Source organism: Saccostrea cucullata, unplaced genomic scaffold, assembly GCF_032062105.1.
Source record: "Saccostrea cucullata isolate Sc308-1 unplaced genomic scaffold, CSIRO_AGI_Scuc_v1 ctg4810, whole genome shotgun sequence".
NCBI classification, from domain to species: domain Eukaryota; kingdom Metazoa; phylum Mollusca; class Bivalvia; order Ostreida; family Ostreidae; genus Saccostrea; species Saccostrea cuccullata.
In genome coordinates, this window is record NW_026938063.1 from 29,615 (window position 1) to 51,101 (window position 21,487).

The following is a 21,487-nucleotide window of genomic DNA, read 5'->3' on the forward strand; positions in this document are numbered from 1 at the left end:
TTCTTATTGTTAAAGGACAAACCTATAAATTGGTATATATTTCATTATCCAATCAAAATCCAACAATTTATAATTAGGAATGCATATATATTCATGCAGTAAATAGGTTTTTAGTCACAAGGATATTCAAATTTAATATTATAATTATATTCAAATTAAATTTATCTTTAAAAGAAAATGTACAAATATTTTGCACACAATAGTTAAAATAAGTTTAAGATAAAAAAAAAAATACAAATGCTTTTCATGGAAAAACTTAAAGAATTAATTACACCAAGATACAATGAAGTATAACAACATAAGTAATGCCAGACAAATTTTTGTAAATGTCGAACACCTAATTTATTTATAAATGTATATAATGTAGTAATTGGAACAAAACACACCGTTTAGATAAATATGAAAATAGGCACTTGGTACTTAACACTTTAAAAGTCAGTTGCTATGTACAGGTAAATAAAATATGCATTATTTTCCCGAGTTTTTGAGGAACTGAGCCATAATAAATCAGTGGGATAATGTTGAGGAACGAGACAATAAACCCTCAGTGGGAAGTGAACAGTATATTTTACTTGTGAGTGATATTTTATTCCTGTTTATAAAGCAGAAAACAAAAACAAAACTAGAAGTCCCCCAACGCTGTACAGCTCCTCTGGTTTGTAACGTTTAGAAGAAAAGGAGCATTTTGAAAGATGTTTTTAAAAAATTCTAACTCTTATTAACCATAGATTCACCAAAGAAACACTAATACATGTATATGTTTACATCTTATAGTAGTCTTATTGTGATCCAAGTATATTGAAATAAATAAGATACTGGGGAAAAAATAATTTTTGAAAAATATCATAACACCATTCATTGATATCAAAAGCTCAAAACCTGAATGTGACTAGTCCCTGTATACACTGTGCTTATACATTGTAGTCATGTTGAAACTGAACAAAAATATTAAAATCTTGTTTGAAATTTACAGACTTACAGACAGACAGGTGGATAATGGACAGACTACTTCTGGTCTTTGACCAGTACCATAAAACAAGATTTTTACATCAAGTGATTGCACTTAAAAATCTAATTACCATCGAAATCAAATATATAAACCTTGACACATGATAAAGCAATATTGGTAGCTGAATACAGAATCCATTTTGTGTAAGTTTATACACAGATTATTTTGCTGATACATGTTATAGATGAAAAACAATTGATTGCTTTAGTTCCTTGGAAGAACAAAAACTTTAAATCTGACCACGAGAAGAAACCATGGCTAACAATTTACCGTGAATTCTTAATTAATTTTTTGTCAAACATATTATCTTCTTCATCTGAGCTGTAGTCATGGTACTCCTTGTTTATGAACTTCTTTGTCGATCCATTGTCATAATATTCATCAAAATCTTCTTCATCATCATCAAATTTAAGCCGGGAAAATCCTGCTGATTTTTTGGAAGTTCTGGCTTTTACACAGATAATTCCAGTACATAACAACAACAGGACCAATATAGTCAGGGCTGAAATGTAACATGGAATAAATAGTTAATAAACATCAATATGGAAATCTATCTATCAATCTGTATATTTCCACCATTTAAATCTTTAAGTAATAAAACCTTACAGAGAAATTAACAGAGTTTACCCTGGTACATGCAGAAAAGCTTGATTTTTGTGACTAGTAATAAAACATTCATCATGGATACATTTCTGTTAGACACTTTCTTATTCTCATTACTAAACAAAACTGAATGGTGAAGTTCCACTTACAGGTGAAGACAATAAATGCAGTCTGAGAGAACCCCAGTATGGTGTCTGGTGATTCCAGCTGAATCACTGTATTATATCTTCCTTCTTCTGTATTAGGCACCTTAATACTCTGTGTAGATCAAAAGCATGCAGACATACAGAACATCATAAAATTTCAAGTCATCTTAAAATCTTCTCAGTCTGATCATTTATTAAAGGAAATCATACCATCTTCTTGTCTTGGTAGCCATGACACTTGATGATGACTTGATAGCTGCCGGGGGGAAGATAAACATGGAATTTAGCCTCCTCGTTTACTTGGTACGTCCAGCTAAGGCCCTTGACTTGTAATGTGGCATTTATCATTGGTTTTTTATTTTCTTTGTCTACAACAACTCCAGTAAATCCTTTATTAGCCTGAGGAGAAAAAAGTTCAATGCATCTATTTCATCTTTCTGATTTGGTCATGACTGGTAAGCAGAAATTTCCATATAAAGCACTGAAACACTTTCTTTCAAAGCCTTTTAAAAGTATATTAACCTATCTGCTGTACTCATGTATATGTATTACATATGTAATATGGTGTATTACCCACCTCTGTGACCATGTCTAACAGTGGCTCCCTGAGTTTATGCCAAATGTTGAGGAGTTGATCTTCATTGGGGTGATGACAACATCCCGTGGAAATCTCCATAGGAATGGAATGACAGTGTTTATAGGCATATTCCTGTAACAGTCCATATGTCAAGTGAATCATTCAAGATGTATATTATCCATCTTTAAATCAAATAGGTTCTCTCTTTTGGATCTGTATTAGTTGATATACCAATGCCATACTTCATGTTTAACAATTGCATTAAAATTATTGGCTATTTTAAACCTTAAATCTTACCAGAAAACTGCTATTGGAGAAAGTATCACTGCCTAAAATTAAAATAATGGAAAAATTCAAATAAGGTCAATATATTAAAGTAGTGTTTTCTATAAATTAAATCATAAAATTATACAAAACCATAAACATGTATTTCTAATCAAAGTACTCAGAAGTACAGAGAGCCGGGCTCATTTACAGAGTAGAATGGATTTCTTAGATGAATCACGTTTATATTCTGATGAAAAAATTATTTTAAAACTATCAATAAAAATGATAAGACACTGACAGTGAGTTTTTCAATCCTAATACCATTAGGATTTTTGTAAGAATCAGAATTAATCTGGTACCGCAGCTGAATGTAAACAAACAGGCCAGTCTGGTTCCCTCTCCTGCTTTACCTTGTATGTGTAGAGAACTACGGTAACACTGATTATCAAAAATCCTTACGCTAATGAACTATGTTCTTTGACTTATGAAGTTTTCAAAGTCATTACTACTACTGTTTATTTTATATAGATAAAACTTCATTTTATTTTTGTTGCTTTATTTAGCGTTTGTATTATCTCAAAAGCGCTTGAGAGTAAGAACTATATTTTTGCACGCAACTTTAAAATGGCGACTATGGGGTTAACATCCTGCCTTGAACAGGATCACATAAGCCGGCAATAGCTCTTTGAGCAATAAGCACGGCTAAAAAGTAGCAAGTTTCATCTAAGTTATCTCCCATAAACACAATTCTTAGACTTATCATCTTCAAGTTTGGTCTCAAAAGAAATGAAAATTAAAAGTCAGTACTAAAAAGATTTTTTTTGATATAATATACTTTTGCATCAAGTGCAATTAAAAATAACTGTATAAAGAATAGTTTATTGAGAGAAATTTGACAGACACAGATGGATGAAATTTTACAAATGACAATGTTATTTTAAAGTCTTTCATAATGAGTTAAATTAAAAAATTTGCTTTACATTACTGGTATCAAAACATCATACTGGTCAAAATAATAAATTTACCTTTTTGGCAGTCCATCTTTCCAGTTTCCTTTATTGATAAAAGTATATTGGTGAATTTACTGCCAAGATTATCAAATGCTAATTTCTCCTGATGGTTCAGATTCACTAAAAATCCATTAAAAAAAAAATCATCAGTACAGGAAATGACCAGATGACACTGATTTTAAATGTACATATACTCTAACATTACAGACATTAAAGGAGGAGAAATTTCACTGCAATATTATAAAACTTTACCATATGCTGGAGTTCTGACCCCCTGGTATCCACTTCTAAACAAGAATGTCAATGTAGGGTGGACCTTCATCATCCAATCCATCAATACACGGGTCTCTGGTTGTACCTCGCTCTTCCTGTTATCATCAGCTGTAACCATAATTTGTATATAAGTAGTACCATAAATCTGGAAATTTTTACGTCAATTTATTTTTGCGAATTTAGGTCAAAAAGCTGCTAATTTTTATGTTTCAAAATTTTGCGAATTGTCATTAGCGCTAGAAATAAAAAGCACTTAATATTGTAAAATCACTTGTTTAGGTGGGGTCAAATTTACATGTTTTGTGGAAAAAATACTGTCTTGGTATTGTGGTTATATTTTAAAATTAGAGTAGAATCATTAGTGGTAGAGGTAAACTAAAATTTATTAAGCTTCAATATTGTGACTGTACATACTGTGGAAGTCAAAAAGTAGGTTGACATTTTTGGCATTGTTTTGGCCCTTGGTGTCACTGCAGCCATCAGGGGAAGCAACTACGGCTCCGTCTGGGTTAAGGACCGGGAGGACATGAACCATAGATATGTTCACCATCTGTAAATTTGTAGGGATAGAAATAACTGATCAATTCAATGAATCTCCTTTAACTATGATGGCCGATATCAGCCTGTCTAAAATAAAATTACACGACCTATAATTTTGTCTTTTGTACATGTACATTTCTTGAAATTTGTACATGTACAAAATAAAAAAAGTTAATACGGCCTATAATTTTGTCTTTTGTACATGTACATTTCTTGAAATTTGTACATGTACATAATAAAAAAAGTTCTTTCGCGAAAAGACAAAATGTACATGTACAATTCATAAAAGTTGACAAAAAAATCTATAGCGGTATATATAAAAGATTTTGTCACCATAATTACAATTACAAGTACAATTCTTTTATTTAAAATTACAATTAGAAATAAGAATCCGATTCTTACACTTGACTTCTGATACCCCTCAAAAAATAAATCACGTAATATCAACGTAGACCGGAAGACGTGAATATTTGAACAGCGATTAAGAGATGAAGACAGAAAAAATGTGTTTTTATACAAGCAAATAGAGATGGACCATACACACATATATACCAGAAAGTAATATATTTGAATTCCATGCAAATATTAAAAACAAATAATTGATTATGCGATGGGTTCTTAGTTAAGGACCCCATTCTGTATGCGATATATTCGCTACCATAAAATTACCAATGAAACTGAGGTATAAGAATTAATAAAATACTTTTATATTCATAGAGAATTGCAATACAATCCTCCCAGAATAAACTATTGTGTTATTCAACCCAATATGAACTTGAGTGATATGCTTTTGTCCTTGCTAATTTCATAACCTGTGTAACAAATGTGAAAATAGGCTCTTGATGATGGCGGATTTGCAGCTAATCAATATACTATAAAAATCATGAACCTCATATATATCAAACCGCCGAAACACTAGATTAGTGTCAAGTGATTTGAGGTACGTGACTGATGGGAGCCACTTTCTTTGAAAATGTAACAAATAAAAGTTCAGAAACATACTTTAATTGATATTTCCCACGTGTGCATTACGAAGGAACCATTATCTTTTATTTATTGCGTTCAGGTTATCAAACGTCAAGTAGAAGTATGCTAATTATACCGCTATAGATTTTTTTGTCAACTTTTAAGAATTGTACATGTACATTTTGTCTTTTCGCGAAAGAACTTTTTTTTATTATGTACATGTACAAATTTCAAGAAATGTACATGTACAAAAGACAAAATTATAGGTCGTGTAATTTTATTTTAGACAGGCTGATATCGGCCATCGTATTTAACTCATTAACCCTTTGTCCCTTTACTGTCAGTTAGATGCACATAATATGTCAGCACTTGGTTTTTGAATGTAAACAAGAAATATAAAATTTTGCTTTTCACTAAATTGCTGTTAATTTTTTATGATGTATGTCCTTTAACAGTGAACTAAGTGTTTCAGAGTAATGCTGCACATCTGAATCATACCTTTGTTAAAACAGAATCTTTTCCGTACGATTCACACAGCTCACTGGCCAGCTGCACCAAGATCTCTGGCCCAACAGCTTCATTACCATGGATACCAGCCAAAAACAGCATATGTGTTTGGGAGGTATGTGTTTTCGTTTTACTTCCAAAATCCAGCATCCATATATCTTTGTTATTTGAAGATTTTCCAAGGCTGAAACACATAATAAGACTAATAAGTATGGATTTTCTCTTGATTTATGAGAAACAGCCTACTTGTCTTTCTTAAGAAATATGACATCATTTTTATAGTTTCACTGGGATATGAAATAAAATTAGTCATGTGATCAAATCCTAATACCTGGTGGACTCATTTAAAACTTCACTTACACTGAAAAAAAGTTGGTCCCCTGAATTTCAATATTTATATTATATTTACTTGTGGTAACATTTACCTGTGGATATTGACCAGTTCCTGACACTGTCTGGAGACATTCAGGAGGAATTCCTTCATGGCAGCTTCTGTGTGGTACCCCATCTCCTTCAGTTCTGTATTTAGTCGTACCTGTACTGCAGAGGTAGAATCTCTCTGGATAACAGCTTGGTGTGATTGTGGCTCATATCCTAATAATTAAATAATTCAATATTCATGTGTCAATAAGACAAGGATGCCATTGCAAATACTGTGGTTTCATCAATTTTTGTTGCCATCAATTTTCGTGGATTTTGTAAAACAGACAACTTCAAGGATACGTAATTTCGTGGACTAAAGCATTGCCTATACAAATGAATATCATATTTCTCAATTCAATGAACATTGAATTTCATGGATCTGCTCAACAACAAATTCCTCGAAAATTTGTGCTCAACGAATATTGATGAAACCACGATATTGCCAATTTTTTTATGTTCAGATGCGAAACTTTAAATCTGTTCTCATCTTAGTTTATACAATTCTTTGTGCTCTGACACAAAAAATATTTTAAGAAAAACAAATCAGGCCCTTTCAATCCGTTCTCAAAGCAATCTCAATAGAATCATTCATCTCTCCTACACATATTGATAAAATGTACATTTGATCTCAAAGTTAAAACCTTCTCAAGTTGTTGCAAAGAATTTTAAACTCTATTTGTAGAAAAAAAAATTCGCTCTAAAACTTTAAGAGTCAATCCCAAGCCCTTCTGAAATACATGTGATTTCTTATAAACCTTCAAAATTGATTTCAAATCCATAACATATGATCAGGCAACATATGGAGCAAATGCTAAAACCTACATCCTTCCCATACTACTTCTTACAGTAAGAAACCAAACCAGAACAAATGTACAGACATTTTTTTCTCTAAATATACAGACTTGACACTAGGTAACCCTACATGACATCACTGCCCAGTGGACTTTCAGATATCCAGACGCCAGATATCTGGATGCTTCAGTATCCGGATGACTTTTCATTGGAACAGAATTTTTTTAATGTTACATTGTCTTGTTTAATTGGTAATTCAGATATCCGGACGCTTCACATATCTGTACAAATTGAAAAGGAACCAAAGCATCCGGATGAATGAGGCTCAACTGTACTTCATATGTTACTCTTTTTTTTTACCCCACCCATATTTTCAATTGAAGATGCATGAAAATATTTATTCCATTGAATCCTTTGATAAGATTGGTATTTATATCAACAGTACAACTTGAATTCCTCTGGAAAACAGCACTATTGACAAGTTTGTAAGTCTGTTAATACTGTTTAAATGTAGCCTGTGTGTACCTTCAGCTTTGATGTGTATAGTCTGTACCCCCTGTGTAAGGGGAATGTAGAAATGGCCATCATCAGCTGCTGTAAACACTCCAGTCTTACTATCAACTGTTATAGTGGCGTTCTTCACCACTCTACCACTGCTGTCTAAAACTTGTCCAGATACACCTGATAAATACAAAACACAATTGTAACTTTTCTTATTTCATAAAATCGTACAGGTACTTAAAAAGCTTATACATATCAAATGACAAACAAATAGTACAACTAGCTTTCAAACAGAGATAGGGGAAGCTAATGTTTCCTAAGGGACTACAATACATTTACATTATACACATGTACTAATGCATCCTTCAGGGCTTTCAAAAAGATTTGAACCAGGTGGTACTTTATCAAAAATAGGAGGTACCACTCGGCGAACGCGGAAGGCGTGACTTCATATGCCCCCCCGGAAAAATTTTGAAATTTAGAAGCCACCAGACAGCATTTCCTGGTTTCTAGACACATAGAAGTATGCTGTTATCAGTGTTATTTTTATGCCATGTTTCCAAGTTTATTTTTGGTCAATACACTTTACATGTGAAATTTAGCACTGGATGGGTGGAATTACATAGAAAAATTGGTTATTTGAGCAGAGTAACAATAAGATTTAGGTAAAACTTCTTAGTTCTATGCTATATTAATGTTTATATATATTTGTTCAAAAAATTTTGCAAGGTTTGAGTTGTAAGTGGTATGTTTTAAATATAAAAAAGGAAATGGAAATTCAAAATTTAAATTTAATAAAAGAGAAATGAAATTGTATTTGCATTAAATGAAATTCATTTCTGTTCTACATTAAAGTGCAGATTAAAAAAAAATTAGAAGAAGCACTATATGTTTCATAGCATGTACCAATAAATTCGATCAGCATATTTTTCATGTACTGGTACATGTACATATAAAATAATATACATGTGTAAATTACACAAAGATGACATAAAATTGGAGACAAAAAAAAATTAGGTATGACTCCCTCGCTTTATGGTTACAATACTGGGAAGAATGTAAACGTCCGCAAGGTCATTCTATTGACCACTAGGAAACTGCTGAATCAAAGAATTAAATGTATGGCAAAAGAAATAGTTTCTGTTTTATGTCCTTTTGTTTCATCAGAAAGTTGCAGATATTTAAGACTGTAAGAAATTTATATCATCAGCTGCGGGTTTTGACACTTAAATTTGAAGAGTTGAGGCTATCAAAATGTACAGAGGTGGTCAAAGAACTACCTATTGAAACACGGTCAATTGTGTTGAAGACTTTCCACGGTCTAGTTCCTTGTATCTTAAAATCTTTTGTGAAACTCATTACCATGGCTTTAAATTGACACTTTTATTTCTGACACCTGGATTCCTATTTTTATTTTTTTTGGCCGTATTTATTTAAAATATATCCATAGTCATTAGCTTTTGTCAAAATCAGTGACAAAGGAATTTGACGGGTCGAAATCTACTTTCGTTTTCGACAAGATCTATAAGACGCGTTACGCAATCTCTTTTGTTTCATTTATTCAAACGCTTTAATGATCTTCTTGACTAACCAATCAAAAACGTTATTAGATAACATTACGGTCTAAGAATATTACAAAGCTTGTGTAAAACATGGTAGGGCCTATCGTATACGCGATTTTTTTTTCTCCACTTAATATTTTGGCCGGTACCATGAACGAATTATTTTAAAAGACCGGGTACCGGCAGATTTTGAAAGGCCTGATCCTTAATAAAGTTTCATATTTATTAGACAGGATTGATATTTATTAAAATATAATTATTTTAAGACCTGTTTAATGTTGATGTTTGCACAGCTTCATAAAATTTCTTATTGCTTATAGCCAAAAATCTTGAATTAAAACACCTGCAAATTTAAACTTCCAAAATAAAGGAAAAGAAGAAGAAAAAAGACAAAAAGGTACACATGTAACATACCCTGTTGACTTCTCAGTACCAGCTGTTTTAGTGGCTGCATAGTTTTCATCCATAGGTCTGGTAACTGGTCAGGAGGTGGAAGTCTACAGCAGCTCACAAAGGCAGATATCTGATATATATACACAGCAAAAAGTTATACAGTATATTAAAATCAAACTCAATAAATCTATTCAAGGTGAGAAAAGGATCACATTTAAATAATTACTCCCATTCAAATTTTCTGACCACCTTGTGAATCTGAACAAATTTGTACAGTATAATAGCTTTTAACTGTAGTTTAAATTTTCAGCCAGATACATGTACATGAATTTAATCATTGTTGAAAACAGTAAATTTTACCATGTAGGAATGGCCGTTTGTATACATGTCATCAAGGATGCCTGATGTTTGACTGTGGAGTTCTGCCCCGTGGAAGATGCCGTGATTAGGTGAGGTTATACAGGCATCTGGCTGATAGATCTCAGGGTATTTGTCGGCAAAAGCATGGGCAAGCGACTGGAATACCTCCTCATCCTCTGTTGCTGCTGCGTTATTATGTAATCTCTCATAGGGCATCCTAAACAGAGAAAAACATTCAAATGTTTGTTTAGGGAAAATGAAGCTTGATTGAAGTGTTAAAACTGTGCTAGAATCATTTATGATGTAGAAAGTTTTTAAATCATCTATTGCAGATGAACTTACATTATGAAAAGACCACCAGAGTCAACAGTGAAAATGACATCAAACTTGTGTTGTTCTTTCAACTGATGTAGCAAACTTGCAGGATGAGTCTGCAATATTACAAAATCAAAGATAATTATAACAGCTATATTTTTGGTTGAGTCTTTAACAACTAAACTGCATAATGTGCATATCAACCACAGATTTAAATTTTATTAATAACTACATCTAAATCAAAGCAGGAAAGTGAAACTAATTGTTTAACATTAAGACCTACAGTATTAAACACTAGTCCATTAGGCTCTGGAACACAGCTATGGTTCTGAGAGAGTTTTATCTCCTCCTCTAGAGTTGGGACGTTAATGTTTGGAATGATGTGAAGGTGAATATCCTGAAACATCTTCATGGTTTCCGAATTTTTCATTTCGTAACCTACAATTATATACAAAAATAATTTGAATATTGTACTGAATTCATTACGTCACTCAAGGCACAAGGTGTGTCTATTTCTATTTCGTGCCACTTAGTGACACTCAGTGCTATAAAAAAGGGCTTTTATTTATTATGCAAGATTCAAATTCAAGTTGATTTTCATAAAACTCACTTAATTCCTAAAGCTTACTGATCCTCTGTCAACATTATCATAGATTTTGTATCTAAATCTCAGAGAAAAAATTACATGTATTGCACCTTCATGTTCATAAAATGCATGTGAATGTTTGGTAGCATTAGATTTATCACTTAAAGATCAGAGACAATCTTACTTGTCCTGTGTTTCAAAAGCCAAAACATATTTTAGATTGAACTACATTTTCTAAAAGAACATTATATCTGAAGAAAAGAACATACAAATATATGTACATTGAACATGTATAACCCTCACCTTTTATTTGATGTCGGATAAATCTTGTTAATAACTGAGCCCCCACTGGACTTTTGCCATCATAAAACCCTCCAATCAGAAGTACATGTGGCTTCTCATCTTCATGTTTATCTAAATTAGCTGACAAATGGACCATATAGGGTGCATTTGGTGAAACCGATCTTTTCATGTTTGTGGGAAGTACTGTGACCTCCATAATTTTTGGATGACCTTCAGCTAAACTTCTCATCTCTGCCAGAAGATCTGTGCTGTTTGTGTAAACTCTCTCCATGTTTTCCTTGATATCAAAGTCCTGGCTCTGTGACCACTGGTCAAGTTCATTTCGGGTCAATGTGAAGTTGACCTCAACTGCCACATCAGAGGTTACATGGACTTGAATGGTCTGTGAATTGTAACTGTAAGAGAAGTTAATACAGCTCAACATAAAACCCATTCTAGTTTATCCTATTGTTTTATTTTGTTTTTCCTTTATGATCTTTTTTTTTTGAGGCAAGTAAATAATGTATAAATATGCATTTCTTTTTCACTTTTTTTTTCTCAGACTTTCAGTCAAAACATTTCACATGTAATTTACAAACAGAGCTGTACCCTTCATGTGAGGCTGTGATTTTGTAGTTCCCCGGGGCCAGTAACCTCCAGTAGTCCCCATCACTGGCCGTGTGAATCTGATGATCTATACCCTCCACAGAAATGGCTGCATTCACCAGCGGACTGTCTGGGTGGGTGTCCATAACAAAGCCCTTCACCCCTTTATGTACCTTTGTTATAAATGGTATGAACAATACCAGAAATTGCATATATTTGCCCCCACAAAAGTAAAAATGAAATATGCTGATTTCAAGTTTCTCACAGTGTCCGATTTTATATCCTTTATGAGATAAAAGGAAAACTAAAAATTGAAATTAAGCTGGTATTATCATTCTACACATTAATAAATTGAACACACAGTAATTACCTGCCCTGAAATTTGTCAATTCTAGTAAGGCAAATTTATTGGCAGCCCAGTAACTTGGCAGGTCTTTGGTCAATGGAAATTTTGTACAGCCAAGTTCTATTGTTATCTCGAAACAATTTGTGTGTAAGTAATTCCAGTCTTGCATTCCACCTGAAATATTCATATATTGTAATGCATTAAAGAAGTATATTAAAAACGCAATGAAAAACATGCCTTTCCTTTAAAGCAGGATAAAAAGAGGAATGCTGAAAGTAATGAAATGGGATACAATTCTATATTGTTCAGTATCAGTAATTCAGGCCCAAGGGTCAGAAAACTTGGACAGCTCACATATGATCTGTCTCGTTTTTCCAGTTTAAATTTCTATTGTAAAAGTGAGACTGAAATTAAGTGACTCCATCTCAAGTTTTATGGCCTTAGGGTCAGATACCAACAATCTGAATTTCATTTTCTGTATGAACTTTTGAGAAAAGAATTTCATTTCTATCAGCCAAACTATTTATACAGGTAGTACATTTCTATAATTTGGATGCTTTACCAATAAAATTTTGTACAATAAGCTTTGGAGCAAAAGCTAATTGACAAGGATTGACTGTACCATTCATTCCAAAGAATAACACAACATACACGTTTATCTCTGATGTTTGTGTAGCACATTTCAATATGGTTATAGGATCCTATGGATGAACTCACCAGACACACTATACCACTGAGCTCCATTAGTTATTCCATCTTTAAAGTATTCACCATCAATCTGTGGACAGGGATGTCCTTGATGCATTGTGGAATGAGCCTGAAAATGAAAAGATAAATCTTACCTTACCCATAATAGTCAAAAGATTTCAATCAACATTTTTTAGTTCACAGTTTTTAAGCCAGCTATGTATCAGGAAAGTACTAGACAAAAGTGTGTCCGATGTCTCGCTACATAAAGGATAGAGCAGGAAAAGATTCTTTTTATTTATCAAAAAAAGAATTACCAAAGAGTAAGCCTCTGAAATAACTTTAAAAACTGCATCATCTGGACACTTGCTGTAGACGGAATAACCACTTCGAGTATCATCATAGGGGAAGTTAGCCAGGAGTGACCCCCCATGTAGGTTAGCTGACAGGACGAAGGGGTATTTCTGTAACCAGGACATGACGGCCTGGGTTTCCGGTTCCTGGTGTTTATTGATCTGAGTGGTCTGGTACTGGTCAGGGAAATTCCGGTTCAGGTCAATGCCATGAGCGTTTGGTCTCCCAAGAACTCCCTGTACATCACCTGTTGACACAGTTAAACAAGTTATAGCTAGATATTCAAACTAAGACATGAAAAAATTAACCAATTTTCTATTATCTGAAATTCTACTTATATTTTATTGATAAATATTCCACCTTCTTCTGCTACTTCATATCCATCTGGATTCATTGAGGGCATTATATGGATCCTTGTTAAATTGACCATCAGAGTCAGGAAATGGTTCTTGTTGTAATTTTCACACAATAACTGAATAAGGTTGAGGAGAATTTCCCTTCCAACAACTTCATTGCCATGCATATTTCCAATATACTTGAATTCTGGTTCTCCTAATAATTAAAAAAAATGGGATTACAATAGTCAAACTTAAATCAATGAATACATTTACCATTTCTAGAAATTTTTTTATTCTTGAAAATATAAAACAATGAGTGAAAGACCAATCAAGGCTTTGCTATTTTGAAGAAGATTTTTAAAGAATTTTCCTACATATTTCTATGTAAAACTTTGGTTGGCCATTTTGGTCAAGGTCATTCTTAGAAATACAGGTCAAACAGAGGTATTCAGTGAATCTACACTATCAGGTGTCCTTCCATATAAATATGCATCATCCATTCAAGAGCTTTGACTTTATGGATAAAGAAGATTTTTAAAGAATTTTCCTATATACACACTGATAAATAAACCATTAGTAACATGACAGACAAAGGGAATTTTAGATATAATGTTTAAATACATTTTGAAGGATGGGTTCCATATAAGATCCTTCCTGGCCACAGTGGTTCTGAATTTAAAGAAGATTTTTAATATATCTTTCATATGTATTTCTATGTAAAACTTTGGTCGGCCATTTTGGCCCCGCCCTACCCCCGGGGGTCATGATTTGAACAAACTTGAATCTACACTACCTGAGGATGCTTTCCTATAAGTTTCATCTTTCCTGGCAGAGTGGTTCTTGAGAAGAAGATTTTTAAAGAATTTTCCTATATATTTCTATATTAAACTTTGAGCGGCTATTGTGGCCCCGCCCTACCCCTGGGGGTCATGATTTGAACAAACTTGAATTTACACTACCCCAGAATGCTTCCCTATAAGTTTCATCTTTCCTGGCAGAGTGGTTCTTGAGAAGAAGATTTTTAAAGAATTTTCCTATATATTTCTATGTAAAACTTTGATTCCCCATTGTGGCCCCGCCCTTCCCCCGGGGGTCATGATTTGAACAATTTAGAATCTACATTATACCAGGATGCTTCCACATAAGTTTCAGCTTTCCTGGCCCAGTGGGTCTTGAGAAGAAGATTTTTAAAGAATTTTCCTATATATTTCTATGTAAAACTTTGATTCCCCATTGTGGCCCCGCCCTACCCCCGGGGGTCATGATTTGAACAAACTTGAATCTACACTACCAGGATGCTTCCATATAAATATGATCAATTATGGCTTTGTTTTTCTTGAGAAGAAGATTTTTAAAGAATTTTTCCTATATATTTCTATGTAAAACTTTGATTCCCCATTGTGGCCCCGCCCTTCCCCCGGGGGTCATGATTTGAACAAATTTGAATCTACATTATACCAGGATGCTTCCACATAAGTTTCATCCTTCCTGGCACTGTGTTCTTGAGAAGAAGATTTTTAAAACATTTTTCCAAAATATTTTATTAAAACTTTATCTCCCCATTGAATGAGGGCGTGGCCCAGGGGTCATGATGTGAACAACTTAGAATTTACATTCACCCAAGGATGCTTTTGGCAAGTTTGGTTTTCTGGCCCAGTGGTTCTTGAGAAGAAGTTGAAAATTCAAAATTTTTCCTATATATTTCTATATAAAAATTTGATTCCCCATTGTGGCCCCGAGCCTTCCCCGGGGGTCATGAGCTAAAAATGGGATTACAATAGTCAAACTTAAATCAATGAATACATTTATTCATTTCTAATACAATTTTTTTTTCTGTTCCTCTTTAAGAGTATAAAACAATGAGTGAAAGACCTTAATCAAAGGTTAAAGGACACATAATTTGAAGAACAAGGCAAACAGAGACTACCTCAACTTAACAATTTAAATGACCATCACCCAAGGATGCTTTATACCAAGTTTACAGGTCAAACAGAGGTATTCAGTGACCCTCATCTATCAGGTGTCCTTGGTCAAAGTCAAAATGGTGCATCATCCATTCAAGAGCAATTACTGACTTTATGGATAAATAAATACTAAATCAAGTTTGTTCAAACATACACACTGATAAATAAACCATTAGTAACATGACAGACAAAGGGAATTTTAGATATAATGTTTAAATACATTTTGAGTTGGGTTACTCAAAAACCATAAATATCTTCCACTTATCTGCCATAGATGTATACTGTAAATCACTTTTTATTTGCGAGAACTTTATTTTCGCATAATTACGCGAGACAGTGTGCTCATGAAAATTTAATTCTCGCGTATAATAGTACATGTGTGTTCCTTAAGAATATATAGAGCAATAACCACAATTCGCGAAAATTTTGTCTCGCTTATCAAGAGTCAATGACTATCTCGCGAAAATAAGGTGTCGCCAAAATTTAGTGATCTACAGTATATATATATTATACATAAACATGGAATTATCTACTAACCAGGTTCATGTTTTCCAGGGATATCAGTGATTTCCAACACCCATAAATGTCTGCCTTGTACACTAAGTCCAATACTGTACAGTTTAGTAATATTTGGATACTTCTTATTAAAACGTGTCATAAACTTTTCCATATCTTCGTAATTGTGGTGGTGGAATTCCTTTGGTTCAATGAAGTTGACCTTTTCCCTGTGTGAGTAGTCCTTGATTTTGTTGATGTGTTGGACCAAGGTTTCCAGGGTGTCAGGTCCCTCGGGTATACTGGTGTCTAAGGTTGTGGGTACCACGGGAGTAGGAGTGTTTTGGGATTTGTCTGTGGGAGTTGTAGGGGATTTGGTACTTACTGGTTCCTGTGTTGTTGGTTTACTCTCCTCTACCTTTGGTACATTGCTGCGTAAAAAATGATACAAAAGAAAATTAGAAAACTTATCATCTCTCATTCTAAGAGAAAAAGGGGTTTGGTTCTTCATTTGAATAATTGCTATTTCTCTTTACCCAAAGATACTCTGTGAGAGGTGTGGTTGAAATTGACCCCATGGTTTACAGACTGACAAATGAAACCAAAGTCAGATGGACTGATGAACAGACTTCGATCAGAGAAGCTCACTTGAGTTTCTGGCTAATACAGCTGCTCGGTGTAAAAAAAAATTAAGGAACTGTGCAATTTAGGTATTTACCTACAACACGATTTTGAAGTATGTCAAAGTGTCACAAAATCATTTTCTGTCTAGATTGCACTGTTTATGTAGAAACTGTATACATGTACATGTATTGCTAAAGTTTATTAACTGTTTACATGTACAAATGCATTACTAAATTTTATTGCAACCTAATATTATATACTACATAATTATGTTTATATTACCATGCCACTCAACCTACTTTGATGTATGTTATATTAACTTATAATGCTAAAGATGCATGTCTTGGGCAATAAAGATTAGTAGTAATGAGCTAAAACATGAATCAATAAATGTAATAATACACATAAAAATTAAAAAAAAATCATTGTGGATTTTATCATTTCTGACTTAAAGACTTAAAGATAGACCATCTTCCCTCCATCTCCCAAACATCTTCCATTATTATGTCACCTTTCCCAAATCCCAGATGAAGCTTAATTGAAGGTACATTCATAATATACAATGAAGCAGTTTTATAAATAGAAAGAAGGAAGGTAATAAACATCTGTCACTTTTGTTCAAAATCACCAGTTGAAATAAGCACAGGTGATTTATAAAAAACAAAACTCAAACACTTGTGTAGGATGAGCTCGCATGCGCAAGTGCAACAGACTTTTAATAGCATATTTATACAAAACACTGTCGTCATTTCGACATTATCTTTCCAAGTCTGCAAAAGAAAAATGACATTTCACATAACTACATACAAGGTTACCTGGGATGGAGTAGGAATGGATCTGTTGCACTTTAAACAGAAAAACTGAGAATAGCTTGAAAACCTCACAATTGTTTTATTCAGTGCAAAGAAATCATGCCTCAAGCTTAGCATGATTTTATCTAATTAACTGAAAAAACTACATGTACAAGCACTTGAGCTTTGATGATTACATGCCCTTTATTTAAAAAAAACCAAAGTTAGGTTCCAAGCAAAGAAACGTTTGTAACTACATGTATTAATAACACTGCCATATGTTAATTATGGTACAAGTAATAATAGCAAATCTTTGTGATTTGTTTGGATTACAAAAAGTCAAAGAGACACAAAAAGACAAGATACCAATGGGCCTTATGAAGAAGGGAAGAGTTAGAGCATGTACCCTCATAAATCAGTATATTTAAAGCTAAAACTTTGGGGGTGTTAAGTATTGGGGTAAATATTTTTTTTTTAATCTTAAACATTCTAAGCACCAATTTCCTAATGAAGGATTTATTTCTCAGTAAAATCCACCACAGTAAAGCATTTCAAATCGGTCTTATTAATATTATATTTACATTTCAGTTAATCCTCTATGCTGTAGCTTTAATTTAATCAAAATAAACTGTCAAGAGCTGAATTTATTTCTCGTTTTCTATAACAGTGTACCCATAGAATGACAAAGTGTAAACCTTTGAAGTAAAAGAAAACAGGTTACCTGTTCCTATCAGTTGCTCTTTTAACCAACATAAAACTCATCTCAGTAGCTGGTCCAGCATTCACGGACACACTTTTTGTCTGTGGTTGGTAGCTGTATTCAAACAAAAAATTGTGTTGTTAGTGTCACTTAACAAATATTTTGGAATAAGAAAGTTCATCAATACAAATATATAAATAAATTTCATCTCTCACTGTGCATTTGAAATGTTGAAGTATGACTGTATCTTTTATTACAAACCCGTTTGTATATCTAGTACCAATTGGTAAGTTATCTACTAGTCTATAGTGTTTAGTTTAGGTATATATTGTAAATGCATTATAACAACACAAATGCCTATAACTGAATTCTATTTAAAGAATTCTATTGAAAATCTCATTACCTGGTATTCGGTTAACAGAAGTAACTGTAAATTTTGTTTTGCTTTGAAATTTTCAATAACATTTTGTGTACCATTATTTTTGCAATACTTATAGTGATCAAAGAAAGCTTGACCTTGTTAACTGTATTGTGTAAATTAAAATTTCTTATGTTTGGTTAAGCTTGGGACAGTACATACCCTGCAGCTACAGCTGTTATCTTGTAAGTACCGGGTACCAGAAGTCGCCAGTAGTCCCCAAAGAAGGAGGAGGTGAGGTTATGCTTGATTCCTTCCACCATAATCACAGCATTTCTTAATCCATTCTTTGTCTCTGCATCCTGGACAAACCCTTTTACTCCTTTATGCACCTATTCAACAAATAAACATTAAAGAATGGCCATATTTCAAAACATCTGATCTATTCATTAGTAACAGTAAGGCTCATATGATACCATGCAGTTTTCAACTATTCTGTATTAACTTTGATTAAATACACTTTCTTTAAAAACACCTGTATTATGCATGTGCTGTGCACTAAATTCATCACCACAACTCATGTTCATACACCTTGCAATATATCAGGAAATTATTATACCAAAAGAAATACAGACTACTGATTAGTTCAAAAACTATATTCTTTCTCTTTTGAGAGTTAATACTACCTTATCATTTTTCCAATTGTATGTTGACTCACAAAATATTTAGAGTTTGACACCATACTAAACACTGCTAAAAGAGACAGATGATAAAATTATTTCATTTCCAACCTGTTCCATGAAGGACAACAATGACTCTTTATTGTTGTACCATTCTTCTTTCAGATGGGATGCTTTAGGATATTTACAACAAGACAGCTCAATGGTAATCTCCATACAATTACTGTGGAGATAATTGTAGTCTTCCATTCCACCTACAGCAGCAAAAATATACAAGTATATCAATACATGTATTATAAACAAACAATATTTTTTTTCTAGAGTAACAGGAAACATTTTTTTTTTTTAAATACTGTAAATCAATATTTATTCGTGAGAACTTTACTTTCACGTAATTACGCGAGACAGTGTGCTCTTATTTAGGTTTTGAGAAAATTTAATTCTCGCATATGATAGTATTCCTTAAAATTATATAGAGCAATAACCACAATTCGTGAAAATTTTGTCTGGCTAATCAAGAGTCAATGACTATCTCAAAAAAATAAGGTGTCATGAAAATTTAGTGATGTACAGTATTTTTGTGGAAATCCTTAAGTGCTAGCTGACAGGTTATAGGAATTTCTGTGTTTTTCTCTTCTTCCTTTTTTTCGCCAGTAAATGACAGTAAAGAAATGTTTTTTTATCATGTTCATCCTTACTTATTTAGGATTATATTCAGTTTGAAATTTTGCCACTTTTTACATAAATCTTTGTTGTAAATTTTCAACAACAGACTTCAAAAATGGGGGGGGGGGGGATGATAAAACATTTTCATTTAATTAGAAGGGATTACCAGAAAGCTTGTGGACTGAGTAAAATTAATGCAGCATATATTTCAACATAATGCTCAGAATATTATTATTTTATGTCAAAATAATTTGACATGCCCTTATCACCATGTTTACAGCCATGCATGTACTTTGATGACCTGCAATGTCACATTTAGTAATATATAAACAGCACTTTTCATGTTGCAAAGAAAACAACTGTCCTCATACTTATAGAATCCTGTATAGTGTTCAAGGATATCAATATTTCTAATATCTGTAAAAAAAAAAAAAACTACATGTGCATGCAACTGTTTCCTGAGCTATAATCCCAGTATTCTTGCATAATATACATGATATAGTGAAGTGTAATAAATTAGCAGAACAAAACAAAAAGTGCAAGTACCTGGGACATCATACCAGTGTGCACCATTAGTAACACCATCTGGAAAGTTATCTCCACAGTGTCTCCCAGACTTCATTGTTTTATGGTTGTTAGCATAAACATGCGCAAGTTGTTTGAATACAGCATCATCTGGAGCCGCGCTGTACTCTCCACTCATCCTATGGTCAGCGGAATCATCAAAAGGATAACTAGCCACTACACTCCCCCCATGAAGATTTGCAGAAAGAACAAACTGTTGTCCTTCAATCCAATCCATCAATGCCTTAGTTTCTGGTTGTATTTCGTGATTCCTTGGGTTTCCATCAAACTGATCAGGAAAATTTCTGTTAAGATCCACATTATTTTGATTTTCCCTCCCAACCTCTCCATCACATTGACCTTCAACTGCATTTTCAAAACCATCAGGATTCATGGTGGGCATGATATAAATGTTTGTATTTTTCACCAGAGCAGTGACTCTATCATCTTTTTCATAGTGTTCAAGGAGATACTGAATAAGATAAATGAGAATTTCCCTCCCTATCGCTTCATTTCCGTGCATGTTGCCAACGTATTTGAACATAGGTTCACCAGGTTCCACTCCTTCTATATTGTCTGTAATCTGAAGAGCAAGTAAGTCTCTGTTTTTCACACTTTTACCGATGGTATGAAGGCGAGATATTTTAGGGTATTTAGACGCCATGTCATGAAGAAACTTCGACAGTTCCTCATAATGGTGATACTTAGAAAAGTCAATAGTTCCGTCAGTTCCCGAAGCTGTCAAATAATCAAAATGAAGAAAAATAACGAAATAAAGAACAATGTGATGCATTTTTCTATCCATTACACGTCTACAATCCCGCATATTGTCATTTTTTTTTTACTGAGGGTTAGACTAATTTCATCAAACGTTAAATATATGTACAATCGTAGCAAATTGATATGTTACAAAATGTTTTGTATATAAAAATATGAAGATACTCGTTCTTTTACAGTTTTAAAGATAAGTGAGTGACCATATGCAATATTTTAGTTTTTAAAAAATGAAGAAGAATCGGTGTTTTTTAATTCTTTCGTTAATTAGTTAATTCTTTTTTGCGGAATGGAACTGAAAAAATGAATACGAGTTAATTATTTGTAAGCATCATGATATACTTGGAAAAATTAAATGAATGAATATTTTGAAAAAATAAAAATTCTTATATGAAAAAAACAAAATTGCAACAAAAATTTCAATAAAC

The 21,487-nt window shown here is 33.1% G+C and overlaps 1 protein-coding gene across 1 annotated transcript; it reads right to left on the reverse strand.

Annotated features, from left to right (window-relative positions):
- Window positions 1-140: 140 nt before the first annotated feature.
- On the reverse strand, window positions 141-21,111 carry LOC134249346 (carboxypeptidase D-like). The gene is made up of 26 exons (XM_062731704.1): window positions 20,268-21,111; window positions 19,167-19,309; window positions 18,598-18,767; window positions 18,039-18,131; window positions 15,945-16,333; window positions 13,466-13,657; window positions 13,069-13,352; window positions 12,782-12,881; window positions 12,109-12,238; window positions 11,722-11,904; window positions 11,134-11,528; window positions 10,528-10,682; window positions 10,272-10,360; window positions 9,930-10,146; window positions 9,591-9,699; window positions 7,639-7,794; window positions 6,324-6,492; window positions 5,890-6,082; window positions 4,300-4,435; window positions 3,865-3,993; window positions 3,628-3,732; window positions 2,633-2,664; window positions 2,336-2,467; window positions 1,969-2,157; window positions 1,762-1,870; window positions 141-1,511 (listed from the first exon to the last, which is right to left on the reverse strand). Exons 1-26 carry the CDS (start codon window positions 21,109-21,111, stop codon window positions 1,276-1,278), a joined length of 5,079 nt encoding a protein of 1,692 aa, XP_062587688.1. The 3' UTR covers window positions 141-1,275.
- Window positions 21,112-21,487: the final 376 nt, after the last annotated feature.

Coding starts and splice junctions, on each gene's coding strand:
- LOC134249346 (XM_062731704.1), bottom strand. CDS start 21,111: ATGCGGGATTGTAGACGTGTAATGGATAGAAAAATGCATCACATTGTT. Junction 19,310..20,267: donor ACACTGGTATGATGTCCCAG/GTACTTGCACTT, acceptor TTGCTGCTGTAG/GTGGAATGGAAGACTACAAT. Junction 13,353..13,465: donor ATATGAAGTAGCAGAAGAAG/GTGGAATATTTA, acceptor CTGTGTCAACAG/GTGATGTACAGGGAGTTCTT.